Consider the following 17004-nt stretch of genomic DNA (forward strand, 5'->3'; position numbering starts at 1 on the left):
GCTACACCAAGCCAGCTTCCTGCTCTGTTGTCACATGCTGGGCTGAGAGGTGACATGCACCCAGGCTTCCAATGCTCTGCACATTTCCTCCATCATCACAATCATCATCCCTGCCCAGGCAAGGATGTTTTTGACCCCAGAAAGCCCTGAGGTATCTGCTCGTGGTGAGACCAACTGCTGAGAGAGAATGCTGGGGGTGGTGGAGACTAATCTAGACCTAGCTGTGGCCGTCCGGATGTGACACTGTGCCTGGGAACTCCCGTCAGAGGAAGTTGTCACCCTTGGACCATGTCCCAAGAGAGCCCAGGTCCAGCCTGTTCTGTACTGGAAGGCAGGAGAGTTCCCCTGCCATGCCTATTTGAAAGCCAGACCCATGTGCTCTTTTCACAGGCCCCAGCAGGAGAGCACCTCTTCTATCACATGTGCCCTCTCCCCCCCGCACACTTATGGATACATCTGTAGCCTGCTGCCTTCAGACCTGGGGGATGCAGATCCTGCTGACGAGATGGAAGATGACCCCAACATAGAGGGAGGAGACTGCCACACCACGCACTTCTTCCAGCGGTATTGCCAGACACCCTCCTCCAGCCCCAGTGAGGCTGAAGCTGAGGGCTCACTGGGTGGCTCCCTGCTCAATGGCTGGGGCTCAGTCTCAGAGGAGAACTTTACCAGCACACGCTGCAGCCTGGTCAGCTCCTCAGATGGCTCCTTCCTCATGGATGCCAACTTTGCTCAGGCATTGACTGTGGCAGTGGACAGCTTCTGTTGTGGGCTGAGTCAGCCAGAGGTTGAGCAGGCTTACTCAGGTAAGGGGACCCTACCCCTCTGGGAAATAGGAGCCGTGCCCGCCCCTGCTACATAGCCCAAAGCCCTTCTCTGTCAGTTCTGGTCTTTTCCTTCCTAATTAAATGTGGGTGCAATGGGAGTGTTAAAATCAGAATAATTCCCAGCCTTTTAGTAATGAGGGTGCAGGCTCACTGAAATCTCACTTGGCCACTACTTGTGGCCTATGTTGGTAACATTATTGCCAGTATTATTGAAAAGGGACTTCAGAGCAGGGATGGAACTAAACCCTGGGCAAGCTAACAGGACAGTCCTTGTCATAGGCAATGGAAGGGGGGAGGCGAAAAGGGCTTAGCCCCTCCAAATGTGGGGCAACGGTAGGGCCACAAGGCAGCCCAGCCATGGGCTCCTGGTAGCTGCAGCAGGAGTGGGGAGGGGTATGCACGCAGTACTGGGGGAGGGAGTGGGGCTGGGGCTGCAGCAGAGACAGGTAGCACACAGCTGGCGTAGGGTGCAGGATGGAGCCAGGAGCACAGCCACCAGCGGCTCATCTGGGGACATGGCTCCTCCCCCAACCCCCACTCCCAGCAACGCCACCCACCCCGAATGCAGTGCAGCCTGACCCCTACCCTCCCACCCCACACCAGGAAAAGCCCAGCGCAGACCTGGCCCCAGCCCACAGCAGCAGTCCACCCCACCCTGCACTGCGCAGATCCTGGGGCACTTGCCCCCCATGCCCTCCCAGGGTACATGCAGCAGCAGGACCCGCACCCCCCAGACAAGCCACTCATGGCTCCATCTTGCACTCTGCCCCAGCTGTGCAGGACTTGCCCCAGCCCTAGCCTCAGCCCCACACCCTCCCTTACCGCCGTGCAGGGGGAGATGCAGATTGAGGCCGTAGTAGGGAGGGAGGGAGCGGGGCACAGGCAGGATCAGGGAGTGGGGTGAGTGGGACCCTGACCAGGCCAGGTGATGGGACAAGTGGGAGCTCTGGGGGGCATGTGCTCCCGGATCTGCTCACAGTGCAAAGGCGGCTGCACTTTGCTCCCTGCTGCAGCTGCCCCATGCCCCTGCCCACCTGGTGGTGAAGTGCATGTGGCATTGTGTGCCTGTCAGGGCAGTGGGGCTCAAAGCCCAGTACGCAATGGCAGCCGCCTCTGCCCTGCACACAGATCAGGAGGCATGTTCCCCCACAGGCCTCCACTTGTCCCACCACCCCACCCATCTGGGCGCCCCCCCCCCACCCCTCCCCTCGCCACTGCTTCTGCCTGAATCCTGCTCTCTCCCTCACTGCTGGGGCCTCAATCTGCCCCCCACGGCCCTTTCCCTTTCCCCACAGACTTACATGCTGGGGGGGTGCACATGTACATGCGCACTCAGCCCCCGCTAATAATTTTTTCTCCCTGCACCTGTGGTCCTTGTGTGAGGAGAGAGACCTGGCCACAGTCCAGCCTGCTACAGGGTCACAGTGACAGGGTCTGGGCCAAACAGGTACAGCCAGTGTCCTTAATGAAATTTATGCTCTGGAGCTGACACAGCTTGGGAAAGTGTCTCCACCCCCACTGGCTCTGAGTCAGGCTAGACCCTTTTCCCTTTCAGGAGCTCAGATCCCATTTTTCCTGACCCTGTGTGGTGGGTAGGCAGTGGATCCCAAATGTTTCCCCCACCCCATTCTTGGAGAGTTCTTCCTGTTTGCCGGTTGAATTGTGAGAGAAAATGGGCCAGGCCAGACAGCCCCATCCCCAGAAGAGCACAGAGGCTGGGCATGGGCTTGCTCTTACAAAGAGTTGCTACAGCAAGGGAGCAAAGGCCCAGGCAGCCATTGCACTGGCAGTCTCAGGAAGTGCCTGACCCTGCACTGCAGACCAGGGGCTGGGGCTGGATGGTATCTGCAGCCTGGAGTATGGTGAGGAGCCTTCATCTAACCCCATCCCAGAGGCACGGGCCTCACAGGGGACATGCATTGTTTGGGTACTGTCTGCCTCAGCCCTCACACCATGGATCTAGAAACAATTGGCATCTTCCCAAGCTATGGCACTAGCTGCTCATGGGACAGGGGCAGAAGCAGACCCTACTGCACAGGGCATGGGCACTGGCCAGTGCCTACCATGTCTGTGCAGAGCTGCTTATCTAAGTGAAGGCTCCAGGACACTTGGTACCTGGGGAGGCCCAGTGCCTCCTGCACCTCCCTGTATACAGGGGGAGAAAGCCCTAGTCCTATGCTAGATCAGCCCTCACTATCTGCAACCAGTTCTGGCTGGGCTGTGGGGTCTGGAGTATGTCTGGTGCATGTTTTTTCTGCTGCCCTAGCATAGCAGATGAGCAGGCCTGTCAGGCACTCTCAGTGCGCATGTGTGACCAACAGGGGGCATCTGTGCAGCATGAGCAATAGGTAGACTGGTTCCCCCGGGCTCAGTGTTCTGCTTCTGCTGCCACAGGTCAGCGGATTAAGCATGGACTGGACCCACCTCTCTGTCTCAGCCAGGACCTCCTTAGCTCAGCTCTGCCCTGCCAGATAAGGAGCTGCCTACAGATGTGCAGAACTGGACTGTGCCTGGATACTGCTCCCCTGCAAAGACATGGGGGCTCAGGCAGAGAAAAGTGTACTCTGGTCTCCACACCCTGGTTCATTACACAGTCTCTCTAAGGTTCTGGGCCTTCCATTGAACCCCTGAGTAATGGTGCATCTACATGAGACATTTACTGTGGAGTTGCCTAGTCCGCTCTGCAGTAAATATCTTGACATATACACTTGTGAACCTATTAGGCCACAGGAAACTGATAAACTCCGCAGCAGGTTAGTACTATCTTGCTGTGGAGTTTTTTTACATTGCAGCACTGCATGTGTAGACGCTGATGGGGCTGGCTGCAGCACAAGAATGCTTGAGTGTGGGACCTGCCTGCTGGCTAGCCCTACGCTAGAGCCACCCTACACTAGCCCCACACTGGAGCACCCTTGTGCCTCAGCCAGCCCCTCCACAGCACATTGAGCTAGGTCAGAGCAGCCCTAGGCTGGCAGGCTAACCCCTGGGCCCACTGCCAGCTAGGGCAGCTTTGATCCAGCTCAACATACTGCAGTGCCAGGTGACATGTGTAAATGTGGCACCTGGGAGCAGTAACCTCTGGTATGCTGGAATATATTGCTTCACCTTAACATGTACGTGTAGATGCTTCCACAGTGAGGCAGGCAGCCAGGAGGCACAATAATTTATGATGCAGTGCATTTCCATTTCCATGAGCAGGCAGGCTTTGGGTAGGAAACTTTTAGCTCCATTCATTTAATCATTTATAGCTTATGTGAGTGCACAAGGGGAAAAAAAACAACCTGTAAGACACAGGAGCAGACTGGCTGGGTTGCCAAAAGAGCAAGGGGCCTGGGTGCCTCCCATACCTCTAGGGGTGCTCAGGGTTGAGCGGTTGGGTCACACCTCATCACTGCTTGGGGCCTGGGGTGTCAGATGGATCAGGTCTGCTGCTTTTCAGAAGGGAGGCAAGGGATCAAGCCGCTGTACTCAGAGGCCCTGGGGGCAAAGGCCAGGTCAGACCTGTTACTCTTAGGTACTGTAGTTTCCAGGCACATCCCCACTGGTGTTCAAGGGTCCAGGATTTGGCTTAGGCCTCATCACTCTTTGGATCCTTCAGGCCCAAGTTTCCATTGCCATGAAGCATGACAGCTGTGTTAATACTTTTAGCACTGAGGCATCAGTCCTGAGCCCCCAATGGGGAAGTGCACACCAGGGTATTCTGCGAAGTAAGCTCCACTTGGGAGGGTCACAGCCCTGTGTGCTGTGCTGCCACCAGTTTCAACCCTCACCAGGGGTCCCCTCCCCATCCCCACACAAACTCCTGCCTTGCTCTGGTAGCACTAGTGCAGTCCCTAGCAATTCTGTATAAGAAGACGGGGGGGAGGGGGGTGGGCTCTGTCTGTACAGGGGGGGGCCTCCTTGTCAGTCCATGCAGTGCTGGGCAGGCTTTGGTGGCCTTGGGGGCACTGCATCTGCCCACAGCCTAGTGCACCATACACCTCTCAGCAAAATAATGGCCTTTATTTTTCCCATGCAGACTTCTTGCCACCTACCTCCCTTCTGGATGGGCTCCTTTACCCCCCTGAGTCCCAAGAGGTCACAGCAAGACTTGGAGCAGAGCCCCTGTCTGTGTGGAGCTGGACCAACAACTGGATGGAAGACATGGAAACCAAATTTGCCCAGCAGGCCCAGAGGAAACATACCACTGTGACAGCAGAGGAAGGGAAGGCAGTGCTAGGTGGGACTCAGCTACCCTCTGCCCCCTGGCATCGGGCAAATCACAAATATCAGGGCTGCTGCATGCTTCATGGTACTGGTGCATGATGGGACTGTCTGGCCCCTGCTGGAGCAGCGTGGGCTGATTTGTCAGTCCTCTCAGTCTTCCTAACGTAACTGTATGTACTCCCCATCCTGTAGTACTGGCCCTGCTCTCTCCTGGGGCCTGGGTAGCACCACCATGGAGTTTCCAGGAAGCCCTTTAACCTCCCCCAGGTCATGAGCATTCTGGGAAACCCTCAGTTTTTCCCCCACTCCCTGGATTCTGCCAACATCCTCAGCTTGAGCCCTTGGGGCATGTTTGACACCGAGATGGCTTCAAAGAGCTGGCATTGCCTTGAGCCATGGTGTAACACTCCTGTCCTCTTTGGCTCTCCCTGTAACACCCTCACAGGCTGAAGCTGGCTAGACCCAGAGGTCCCTTTCTCTTATGCCTGCACTTGGCTGCTGGGCTGCAGGGAATGGCCAAGTCTCCCAGAAAGAGCACCTGGAAGAGTTCTCCTCCCAGGAGTAAGAAAGGATCAAAAGGAGAAAGCATGGGAGCTCCCTCCCACGCCACAGCTTCGACTGGGAGGAACCCTTCACCCAGCCAGTGACTGGATAGAGGAAAGGTCCCTTCAGGTTTCCATTTCCTGCAGCCAAAGTCTCTCTGCCTTCTCTTACAGCCTGGGGCAGCCCTTTTGGTTCTCAGTGATGCTGGCTGCTCTGCAAGCAGTTGGTCCTGCTGGGTTTGCTTCCATGCAACTAAAAGCAGGCTGTGTGTCCTGCTTTCACCACTTCAAGCCAGCAGTCCTGTATCCTGGGGGCCTTGCTCCCAGCTCTTTGCAGCTACATTATGTTCTGCTGGAAATGACCCATCTGAGCATCATGGAGTTAACGCTGCATACTTCCTGCTGGGTATCTGTGAGCAGGGGGTGGGGTGCTCTGGGAGCTGGGTTCAGCTAGTGCAGCCCTATTTTCCCAGCACCTGGTGACTCCCTATTGATTTCCTATGCTCCTGCTGACTGACACAGGCCTGCATGGCCTCCCACACCTTTGCACCTCAATGAACTGAAAGGCTCAATTAGAGCCAAGGCTGTACCAATGAATCTTTAACTCAGCCTGCATCTTCTGCCACACTAACTCTGTTGGAGGGAGGGGGTGCAGCCAGCAAGGGCAGCTGTAGAGAGACTGCAGTTGCCTTAGCCATTTGTGGCACCTTATCTCTTCCTGGTCTACATCACAGGAATTGTTCCTCTGGAGAAGAGTAGATCAGTTACCTTCCAGTGTCTGGTTTGACTCCAGCACTCAACAAGCCCTGCCCATGTTCAGGAAGGTACAGGATGCTGTAGCAGGCAGTTGGGGGATAACTTGACCCAGGGGAATTCTGCTGCTTCAAATCCCTGCAGCAGGGCCTGGGAGGTCATGCAGGACTGGAGCTAGGATTCAGTACCCTGGGACTTAGGTCAGGCATAGCCCTACCATGGGACTTGAGATTCACCTCAGGGACCACATCTCAATCCAGAAGGACCCAAGCTTGCAATGTTTGCCCCTCCTTGCCTGATCCTTTCCCTGAAGCTCTGCAACACAGACCACATGTAGTAGGGTAGCTGTGCTCCCTACATCACAGTAGACCCTTCCCAGCAGCCCCAAGGTATTGATCTGATCTGAGTCTGGCTTCAGTGGTAGGTTTCCAGAGAGGAGTGCCTCTGGCTGTGAAACACTGGTGATGCACAGAGATGACTGGTAGAGGGGAGTCCTGGACACAGTGCACCATAACATTTGCCCTCTCTCTTGAGGTTAGCATGGGAGTAGCCTCCACTTGTTAGTGCCTTGGGATGTATGGGAAAAAGGACAACAAGGAGCAAAGGGGTGCTGTATTGTTTGGAAGATCTTGTGGAGATCCCTGAATCCCTGGTGTCTATTCATAAGCAGAGAAGAGACTGTTAACTGATGCCTGAGGCTTGCAGGATGTCCAACAGCCTGTTCTGCCCTTTTCCTTTGGAGATATCCATGCCCTTGCCTTGCCATCAGACCTGTATGCTTTGTGCCATGGTAAGATGGGCCTTACATGGCCTTGGCAGGGGGAGGTTATTGTGGTTCCATTTGTAGCAGGAAAACAAACCTCTGAGGGAGTTTGGCAAATTAGGCCCTCTGGCCTGCATTGCAGCTACTCACGCGATATCACCACAAGTTAGAGCAGCTGTTCTTGGTAGCTATGACCAGCAGGTACAGGGCCGCCCCTTCCAGGACCCTTGAATCTGCTTGAAGCATTGTCTCTGTGCATGTCCCTGCCTTGTGCTAAGCATATCCTAACTGCATGGTAGTCCTTCAGCATGCCCCACTGTAGTAAAATGAACCAAAAGCCTCTGACCTCACAGCACTAAGAATCACTTGTCAGCATCAAAGGTTCAGACAACTATAGGGACATACTGGAGTACTCACTGAAGTCAGTGTGTGCCCTGGCTCCAGTGGGCTCTCCACTCTCTCCCTAGAACAGACCAGTGAAGATGAGCCTTACTGTGGTGTAGAAAGGTTTCCTTGTACATGGACTGCTCTGCCCAATGGTGCATCCTGGCCAGACCCTGCCTGCATCTCTTTGGACAGCAGCAACTGCTGCCTGGGCCTGTCTAATGCTGATGGTCTCTACTTTAATTAGTGATTTCTTTCTAGGTACCCACGTGTCTGAGTCCAGCAGCCCCTGGGAAGGAACAGGCCGTGAGCACCAGGACCCCAGCCCTGCTGCCTGCAGTGACATGCCAAGCAACTTGGCATTGCAATGGAAGGGGGAGAAAAGCAGAGTTGTGATGCTGCCAGTGGACATCACACAGTCACTGGTCAAGGTGTAAGAGAGCTGTTCTGTTCCAGGCAGGCACCTATGTATGCTCTGTCTGTAACTCCACGGAGACTCCGGACAGAGATGGGAAGTGGGTGAGTTGCAGTTGGCCTAGGGGCTCACTCTTACCTAATAGCATTCCCCACTCCAGTCCCCCCCTAGAAGGCCTCCTTCCCTGCAAGCTGAACCCCTCATGAAAAGACTTCAAAGATTCTCCTGAACTGCAGCACTCCAGTCTCCCAGGCAAGTGATTTTACCAGCTCTTGCCAGAGCCCACAGCTACAAGAGAGGAGCATTCAGCATCAGAGGTGGAACAGGCAGGAGCTGGCAGCTCTTGTCAGAGGTCAGAGGCCTCTCCAGAACTCCCTACAGGCCCAGTGGGATATCATACCATCTTAGTCTATTGCACATCTAATATCTGGAGTGGGTGGCCTTGTTTTCTCATTGGATTCCGTGATCTCTGGTAGGAATCCTGCTTCCCTTTCATTGGCTGGTGTTCCATGTCTACTGGATCTATCTGGGACATCTAAACAGGATTCCTCTTCTAGGCTTTGGATTCTAAATTGTTGCTCTGGGACCCTGCCTGGAGCATCCAACAGAATGGGGCTGTCTTATGCCACAAAAAGAGACCAGTAGTTTGGGAACCCCTCCAGCTGTTGTTGATTTACAGTGTCCTTCATGTGCATGACTTGTTACTCCCATGGCCCATACTGGGAGGCCTGCAGAGCTGCTCATCCAGCTGGTACTCATGGAGTCCTCCTTTCAATGCCAATTTGGTTTGTGATGGAGTTTGGTTGAATTGCTGCCTTTGGTGTTACGTTCTAGATGCTTTGCAGGGTCAGTCTATTTGTAGCTTTTCAAGCTTCCTGTAATGGTTTTCTTGAGGCTTTTACTGATCTGGCCTGATTGCCCACTACTAATATGTCTATGCCCTTATTTCTGTAAATAAAGAGCTCCTGCTTCAGAGGTGCCAGTCACTGCATAGTTGCCTGCCTTCCAGGAATGGTCTTCAGCACATCTCCATCAAGCTGCAGGTCTCACTGAGCCTTATGAGAGAAGTTGGCTCAGAGGTGGAGTCACAGGGTCAGCTCCTGGCAGCCCTGCAACAACCAGCTCAGGAGATGCCCTGCCACTCACCTTTTCAGGACCAAGGTCACAGCACTAACCCCAGATATACCCCTAACTTCCCCACCACGATAGCTCCAGCCCTGCCCCTGCCCTCAGAGGATGGCCATGGCAAAGTGGGGAGAGGGGATTCTCACCTGCTGTCACCAATCCTAAACTAGCCCACGGTCATTGGCCAGGGCCCAGCACAGTTGCTTTGGCCCCCTGAGGGGCGGTGGGAGCAGAGCCAGAGAGTGAGGTTGTGGTTATCTTTGTGTAGGGAGGGCATGGGGGTCTTTGCATGGCAGATGCCAGAGGTGCTGCAGATGGTGCTACTCTGCATGGGAACCTGCTCCTCAGGCTAGGTCAGGCAGCCCCTATCCAGTGTAGTAACAAACAGAGTTGGCCCTCAGAGCAGATTCTGCAGGAGATCGTGGGAAGTAGGCATGAGGTTCTGAGAGTAGGGGGTGCAAAGTAGGGGGTGTTGGTAGCAGAGGCAAGAGAGGCAGCCCTCTGACCCAGCTGGAAACTCCTGCAGGGTCCCAGCTGAGCTGCTGCTGCCCTTTGTCATCCAGCTGTTGCTCTTAAAGCAGCAGCAGCCGCCGGAGCACTGACTCCACGGGGCAGGGGGTGCGGAATTCCGGCACACCTAACTTGCAACTCCTCCTGCCCATCCTTAGTTATGCTACTGCTCCTGTCCAGCACACAGAGCAGTTTGAGCTATGTCCTAGGTTAACTGCTCTGGGTTAAATCTCTGGCTGACTCTCAGAGATGGTGCATTTAGAGCCATTACTGGGACTTTGTCAATGTAAATGAGCTGCCCTGACTTCATACTGCTGGGCATCGCTGAGTGCTGCAGGGAGCAAGAAATGCTCCAAAATCAGCCATGAATGTCTTTAGGGCACTGATGCAAGGAAGAGTTCACTGGCCCACTGCCTGCCACCTCCAACAAGACACTGCAGAAAAGGAGTGTCCTTTTGTGGCAGTCTATCCCACACAGGCGGCACCACCCAGATGGGAACCTCTAATCCCCTAGCAGCACAAAGCCCTTTTATGGACAGAACTTACACTATTGACTCTCCTATGATATGGGATTCCTTCCAAGAGCCACGTGTCCTCATTGAAACTGGGCTCAGGACTTGGACCTGGGAAGCCCATGTAATCATGGTGTGGAGAGCAGCAGAGGATGCTTAGTTAATGGTGGAAAGGCATCTGCACCTGGCCCAGATCCTATTCCACTTAAATTGTTTTAGATAGCTAAGCCCATTCTGTCTATTTCTGTAACATCGTTATCTTACCCTTACGCCTGACTTACAACAAAGCAGTGAGGAGGCAAGTCAATGAGTGATACACTTACCCATTGTATTAAAATTGTTCAGGGACTTGAGCAAAGTGCAGTAGGAGCTCACTTAGCTGGCTAAGTGCTCTTACACACCTAATAGGTTGTATAGGATCTCATCCATATGTCTTGGTGTCCCTGGAGCCTAGGGGCAGTTCCACATCCTGGGAAAGGCTGCCAGTAAAGGAGTGGGGGCTGGAGACATTCATCAAGGAGCTACATGTTCCATTAGAACCAATATGGGTTGGGGACAGGAGAAGCTGGTGTATGGTCCAAGAAAGAAGGAGCTCTCAGGAGTGGCTCAGCAGCCGGGTGGGATGCCAACACTGCAGGACACATTTATTAGGGGGCTGGAACAAGAGGATGCAATGGGATCTACTCAGGTGTGATCTCTCTGGCTGGCAAGGGGTGCTCAGGACCAGGAACATAGGTGTGAGCCTGGCCTTGCCTCTAAGCTCCTTTTCCAAGTGGTCCAACACAGAAGAGGAATACAGCAGCAACACTGCTGGAGTCAAAGACAGGGCTGTGGACATGATCAGAGCTGCAGCCTCTCCCTCCCAACTTCACAGCTGCCTTCACCTCCCACGCCTGCTGAGCCTTTGCAGGAGCTCAGTGAACTTCACATCACCTCCCAAGTCATTCAGCAGGACTGTGTGAGACTATCCTGCTATTTGAAGAGGATGATGGAGCATTCTGTTAGGGCTCTGGACTGAAAACACATCCATAAATAGACTAGAGAGAGGATAGGGGAGGGACAGGGAACAACTCTTTATCAATTAATAGCCATCCCCACCCCCAGGGGCTCTCACCCCAGGACAGGATTGCTAAGAAGACAATCTGTGCCCCCTTTCCTAGGGCAGATACCAAGTGCTTGGTGTCATGTGGTTCTTGGGCACTTCAATAACTTTGGGAGGTGACCCCATCCTGCTCTGTGGCCTCCTCAAGCTGGGGACTGGAGGCACTCTCACACCTCGGCTCTATGGCAGCATCTTTGACATCTGCTGGCTGTTGATTGGGTGCTGTTGACTGACCTCCCATCATATGTTTCTGGGTGAGGAACATACTTAGAACAGGAAAGAGCACAGCCAGGAGTTCTTTCTCTCTTTGTGCAGGCCCTCTTTTTGTGTGTCAGGGCCAAGGTGACAAAAACTGTGGGTTGCTGATTCTGCACTAATGCTGCTCATAGGCCTTCTGGGGCATCACATTGTAGCTGTAATTGCTCTGCTGGGCTGTAATACTTCAAGGCTGATGCCTTGCTTATGACTTCCTTTATTCTTTCAAATACTTGCTTCTGGGATTCTGCCTAGTCCTATGCTGTTCCTTGTGTATTAGCTGTCTCAAAGGTTTCCAAGCCTCTGAGAGGTGTGCATGGACTCTGGAAAGTCTATACATCACTGAAATCCCTTTACCTCTTGTGGTCTGGGCATTTCCTTAATGGCTCTCAAGCCTCAGGGTCAAGCTGGAGTCATTACTAAGTCCAATATAGGGGACCTCATTTCTCCTCAACTTGTCTTAGTTTAACTTAATATTCTGCTCCTTATATCTGCTTAGAAGCTGTTGCAGCTTAGCATCATGGTCCTGGTCAGCCTCTTCCTCACTATCTCCATCCTGCACAGTCAGGACGTCATCTGCTACAACTCCAATTGTTGTAGTGCCTGATTCAGTTTGTGCTGGAACAGCTGTAGGGTAGGACTGATGCCCATGGGCATTTGCACCCATAGGTGCAAAGATTGTCAGATGGCTTTGAGGACTTACTTAGCTTGATATGCCAGAATTCATTTTTACATCATAAACTGTAAATATGTTTGCCCTTGATAATTCAGGCCATGTCCTTGAGAGTGGGTTCTTTTAATGGGTTCTTTCAATGCCTTGTTAAGAGCATTTGGAGCTATGCAGATCCTCAGTCTGCCAGCTGGTTTTCTTACCACAAACTGATCCAGTCAGTGCTAATTTCCTTGGTTAAACAAGGCCCCTTCTTGTTAGGCTTGTTAGTTCCTCTTTTGAGTGGCTACACCTGGGCAACTGGTACTCTCTGTTTCAGCAGTCACACAGGATAGATCTTTGGGTCTATTTCTAACTTGAGGTCATCCCCTATAGGCGTGTCTCCTTTAAATACATCTTTATGCTTTAAAATATCTGACAAGGACCAAGATCTTCTTCCTCCCTCCTGTCTCAGTGCTGCATTGTGATCAGATCCATGGCTTGCACTGTTTGGCTGTCTACCAGTGGATGGTACTCTTGAGTGCTGACCATGTGAATTCCAGGCACCACTGTTTTTTTTCTGTGGATTGGGTATTGATAGTCTGCATTTAGCCACTGGATATATAGTTATTTTTATTGTATATCACCAGTATCTTTTCACATTCCTCCAATCTGGCATTACTGCTAAGCAATTTTGCAGGACTTACATTGCAGCCGGTTCCACAATTTGACACAGCAAAGGCAGAGTTCTGCACTTAAGATGGGCTCATTCCATGCACACATAGACTGGGGAATGGTTGGCTAGGCTTCAGTATTTCAGAAGAGGACCTAGGGGTTGCAGCTGAGTATAAGTCAGCATTGTGCTTACTGGATTGTATTTACACAACAAGGGACGTGATTCTTCTGTTCTACTCAGTACTGGTGAGGTCTCACCTGGAATGTTGCATCCAGTTTTGGGCCCCACATATCAAGAAAGATGTGGTCAGATTAGAAAAAGTCCATAAGAGAGCAACAAAAATGATTAGAGACCTGGGGAGCTTGACTTAATGAGGAAAGGCTGAAAGAGCTAGGGTTATTTAGTCTGGAGAAGAGGACTGAGGGAGGATTTCAAATACCTGAAGGGTGTGTTTGTTCAGGACAGATTTAGGAACAATGGCCTCAAACTGCAGCAGAGGCAACTTATATTAGTAATTAGGAAGAACTTTCTGACTACCAGGTTGCCCAGAGAGGTTATGGAATTGCCAGCCATGGACGTTTTCATAGAATAAAAAAAATAGGGCTGGAAGAGATCTCTGGAAGTTATCTAGTCTAACCACTTGCCTGAGGCAGGTTCATCTCTATTCAAAACATCCCAAACAAATTGTTGTCTAACATTTTAACCTATTACAAAAACTACATAGGCAGCTTTGCCACACAACCACAAAGCATAGCGCCCTTGCTGCCACAGGTATAGTAAGGGGGACAATGTTGGCCAATGTCCTGATGTTGCAAGGGTTGTTAAAATATGCTCAGGAGATCTGAAGAAAAAGGCTATAACCCTGCTACAGAAGAAGGCAAACCCCTCCTCACCCCCCTGCCCCCTCCCAGCCAAGTCTGTACTAATCTGACCATGGGTTAAAAAGTCTTTCCTGCCCCAAAATAAGGCGATTGGTCTGACCTTGAGCAGAGGGGCAAAACCCACTAGCCAGGAACCTCCAGGTTTTGGTCCCAGCAGGAGCATTCTCAAACTTCAGTCAAAAGCCCAAGCCTTGGCTGCAGCCAACACCATATGCTTCTGAGGAAAAGCAAATCCTCTCCACCAGCACCTTGCCCCCACCTCCCACCATGTGTAGCAACAGGAGGGTGAAAAAATTCCTTCCCAGCCCCAAGTGGCAACAAGCAAAGGCAAAGGGAATACCCACAGGCATAGCTACTCCTAGATCATCCCAGATGATGATGCCTAATACCTCTATTTGTACACCTCCAATGGAGATTCCACAACTTCCCTAGGCAGCCTATTTCACTGTCTTGCTTTTCCAGCAGTGAAGATGCTTTTCCAATTCCCCCATACCTTTCCATGTACCCATTCTGCCCTTCCCAGAGCTAGTGGCACAGCAGCACAAGCCTCCCAGTACCTCATGCAGCAGGATGTTTTCAGTCTAGGTGAAACTGGCAGGTCTGGCACAGGGCACACCTCATCAGCTCCCATGTGTCCAGACTGCATTTGTCTCCCGTAGCAAGGTCTCTGGACAAAGTGTCAAGGGCCGAGCCCCTAACACGCAAGTACATTTCTGTGTGGACAGCTACTCAAAGGGCAGCTACTGATCCATCTATAGGTGGCCTGGGAACTGGGCTACAGCATCTTCCAGCTGGCTACTTTTCTGCCAGTTGTCATCTTTTGGCAATGATGGCCTGAGTACTCCCAAATCTGTACCCCATGAAGTATGAAGACCTAGCGTTACCTGTCAGTTCTGTGTTCCTGAGGAAACCCTGGCACCCAGCTTGCTGGACTTACAAAGGACTTTTTCTATCTCCCCCCCTCCCCCCCCTTGCCCCCCACACCTCATCTAACCAGAACTAAGCAGACGAAAAGTTTAATAGGCATCTCAGGCTGTACATTCCCACAATGGGAAGCCTATTTAAACCTGATTGACTAAAACTCAGTTGCTGGGTTAGGGGGGGAAAACCCAGAAGGGGATCAGCTTGTATAGGCTGATTGACCCAATTTGACTCAGACGTGCCCTTATGAACTGAATGCTGGCCAATGGGGGTGTCAGCTGGACACCAAGCCGGATTCAGAGGTATTCTGTTCACCTGTGTGCTTGTGTCCGACTGCATTTTATTGTTACTTTAATGAATGGATTCCTGGCATATGAGGGTGTCAGCCTGTACATGCTGATCAACCCAGCTGGGTCAGGTGTGTCAGGTTAATGTGTGTGTGTGTGTGTGTATTTGACTGATGTGGTGACTGGAGGAACCCAGCTCCACTGAAATCAAGTCCTGCAAGATAGTTCCATTGGGGGTGAGGCCTTGCAGAAGGGAGAGATACAGCTTCATTTAAAAACACAAGTAACACAAGCAGCACATTGATAGAATTGCAAAGACCCTAGAAACGTAGCCCTAATAAATGAGCACACCCCAAAGTGATGGGCAAATCTTGTAACACTAGCACGCTCAGTACCTCCCTGGGGAAACTTCATGACCAGAAGAGAACAGCTCCTACCAACAGGAATCCCCCCAGCGCCTGGGCTGGGCTCACTGCCCTCCCAAAAGAACCAGTATGCAGGGCCCAGGGCTGCTGGAGCTGGCTCAGTCATGCTCAGTTCTGAGGCACTGTCTGCCCCAGCTAGTGCCAGGCATCATCATCCGGGATGATCTAGGAGCCACCCACTGTGAATTATGTTTCCCTATCCAGGCTCTCCTCTCCTCTCCTCTCCTCTCCTCTCCTCTCCTCTCCTCTCTGTGATGCTCCCACTCTAAGCTCTTTCCTTTAGTGCCCCTGAGGTAAAGCAACACCTCTCTTTCCATCCAGGTTAACAAACAGCTTTATTGGTCAGTTTACAATTGGTCAGTTTACAAAAGGGTTTATTAGCTAAGAAAAATGCTCCCTGCTCTGAATAAGGAGCTGGCTGGGCTGGGCTGGAGTGGGTAGTGCCAAGAAATGCCAGTGTCCATCACAAGCTGGCTGGATGGAGGCAGGCTGCTCACTCCTACCCCTGCCCTAATGGCACAAACCTGTCTTTGCAGAGATGCCAACTTGTTACCAAAATGGGCCTGTTCAGGCCTCACCCCATGTCCTGATTATAAAGCTAGCCCTGGCCAAAGTCTTCCAAACACAGCTATTTACAAGGGACTGGACTGCCTGGCTCTAGTCACAGTCATAAATTAAACAAGAATAAGCCCTAGAGCTCCAGCTCTGGCATTTCAAGGGACAGAGCCCTGACCCCAGCCTGCATGTCACTTTACTCTGCTCCTTTCAACCAGTGCCACTAGCTTCATCTCTTCTCCTGCAAAGGCAAAGGGAAAATGGTTAGTGAGGCAGACAAAGGGGTTTCAGGCATTGCCTGGGAATAGTACCCCAACTAATCAGTCTTCTGTAAGGTGCCCCAGGCTGCTGGGAACATATGGCCCTTAATCCAGTTCTCTCCAGGTCCTAGGGCACTGCTCACCAGGCATGGGCACAGGCTCCCCCATCCATGTTACAGATATCTCATCATCAGGTGAAAAGATGGGAGACCCATCCTATTTCTAACCTCATGGCTCCCAACTCCCTCACACCTCTCCAAGTACTCTGGCCAGAGCTAGAGGCACAGCAGCCAACGCTGCCCAGTCACAGGCATGGCAGCATGTACCTCCCCATACCTCCTGCAGCAGGATGTTCTCAGATCAGGTGCAGCTGGTGGGGCTGGCAAAGGGCACACCCCACAAGGAGTTCCAAGAGCAAGAGTGCATTTCCTTTTATGGTTTGCAGCCAGAGAGAAATAGGGCACCAGCTGCCCGAGACTGCTGGAGCCCTGCACCCCAGGTACTAGCCCCCACTCTGTGGCTGGCCTAGTATGTGGTCCCTGGCAGAACCCTGCTGCTGGATTCTGCTGCTCTGCATGACTGTGCCCTACCACTTCATCTGTGGCTCCCATTCCCCCAGTGCCCCTCATGCATGGCTGACCCCTGGATTGCAGAGATGCTTCTGGCCAGCCTAGCTGCAGCAGAGCAGAGTGAGTGCTGTGAGGCGAGTGCTGTGGCTCACCTCACTGCGGTCCCCTGCTGTCCTGCTCCATCCATGCCCTCTGGATCCTGTGGAGCCCTTGGAGGAGGAGCTACCTGTTGTAGAGCAATTGCTGGACACCTGACTTCTGGAGAGGAAGGTGGGCTTGCTGTAGGGAATGATCTCTTCCTCTGCAAGGAAAGCAGCAGGCATAAGGGCAAGGCTGGCATGTCCTTTTGCCCAGCAGACCCTTTGGCAGCTGTGCCCAGTGAGCTAG

The 17004-nt window shown here is 52.5% G+C and overlaps 2 protein-coding genes across 10 annotated transcripts in view; one reads left to right on the plus strand and one right to left on the minus strand.

Annotated features, from left to right (window-relative positions):
• ROBO4 (roundabout guidance receptor 4) overlaps positions 1–8865 on the plus strand; it is a 63271-nt gene extending 54406 nt beyond the window's left edge. For both annotated transcript variants that reach the window (XM_006258732.4, XM_014600877.3), the window contains 3 exons: positions 391–806; positions 4846–5046; positions 7737–8865. In XM_006258732.4, the coding sequence (XP_006258794.3) occupies positions 391–806; positions 4846–5046; positions 7737–7912 (793 nt within the window). In that variant the 3' untranslated portion in view covers positions 7913–8865. The remainder of the gene's footprint in view (positions 1–390; positions 807–4845; positions 5047–7736) is intronic.
• Positions 8866–15549: 6684 nt separating this feature from the next.
• Positions 15550–17004, minus strand: part of ROBO3 (roundabout guidance receptor 3) — a 283680-nt gene continuing 282225 nt past the window's right edge. For all 8 annotated transcript variants that reach the window (XM_019490162.2, XM_019490161.2, XM_019490165.2 and 5 more), the window contains 2 exons: positions 16770–16918; positions 15550–16029 (listed from right to left, as the gene is read on the minus strand). In XM_019490162.2, the coding sequence (XP_019345707.2) occupies positions 16018–16029; positions 16770–16918 (161 nt within the window). In that variant the 3' untranslated portion in view covers positions 15550–16017. The remainder of the gene's footprint in view (positions 16030–16769; positions 16919–17004) is intronic.

The sequence above is a fragment of the Alligator mississippiensis genome, chromosome 16 (assembly GCF_030867095.1).
Source record: "Alligator mississippiensis isolate rAllMis1 chromosome 16, rAllMis1, whole genome shotgun sequence".
Taxonomy (NCBI): Eukaryota; Metazoa; Chordata; order Crocodylia; family Alligatoridae; genus Alligator; species Alligator mississippiensis.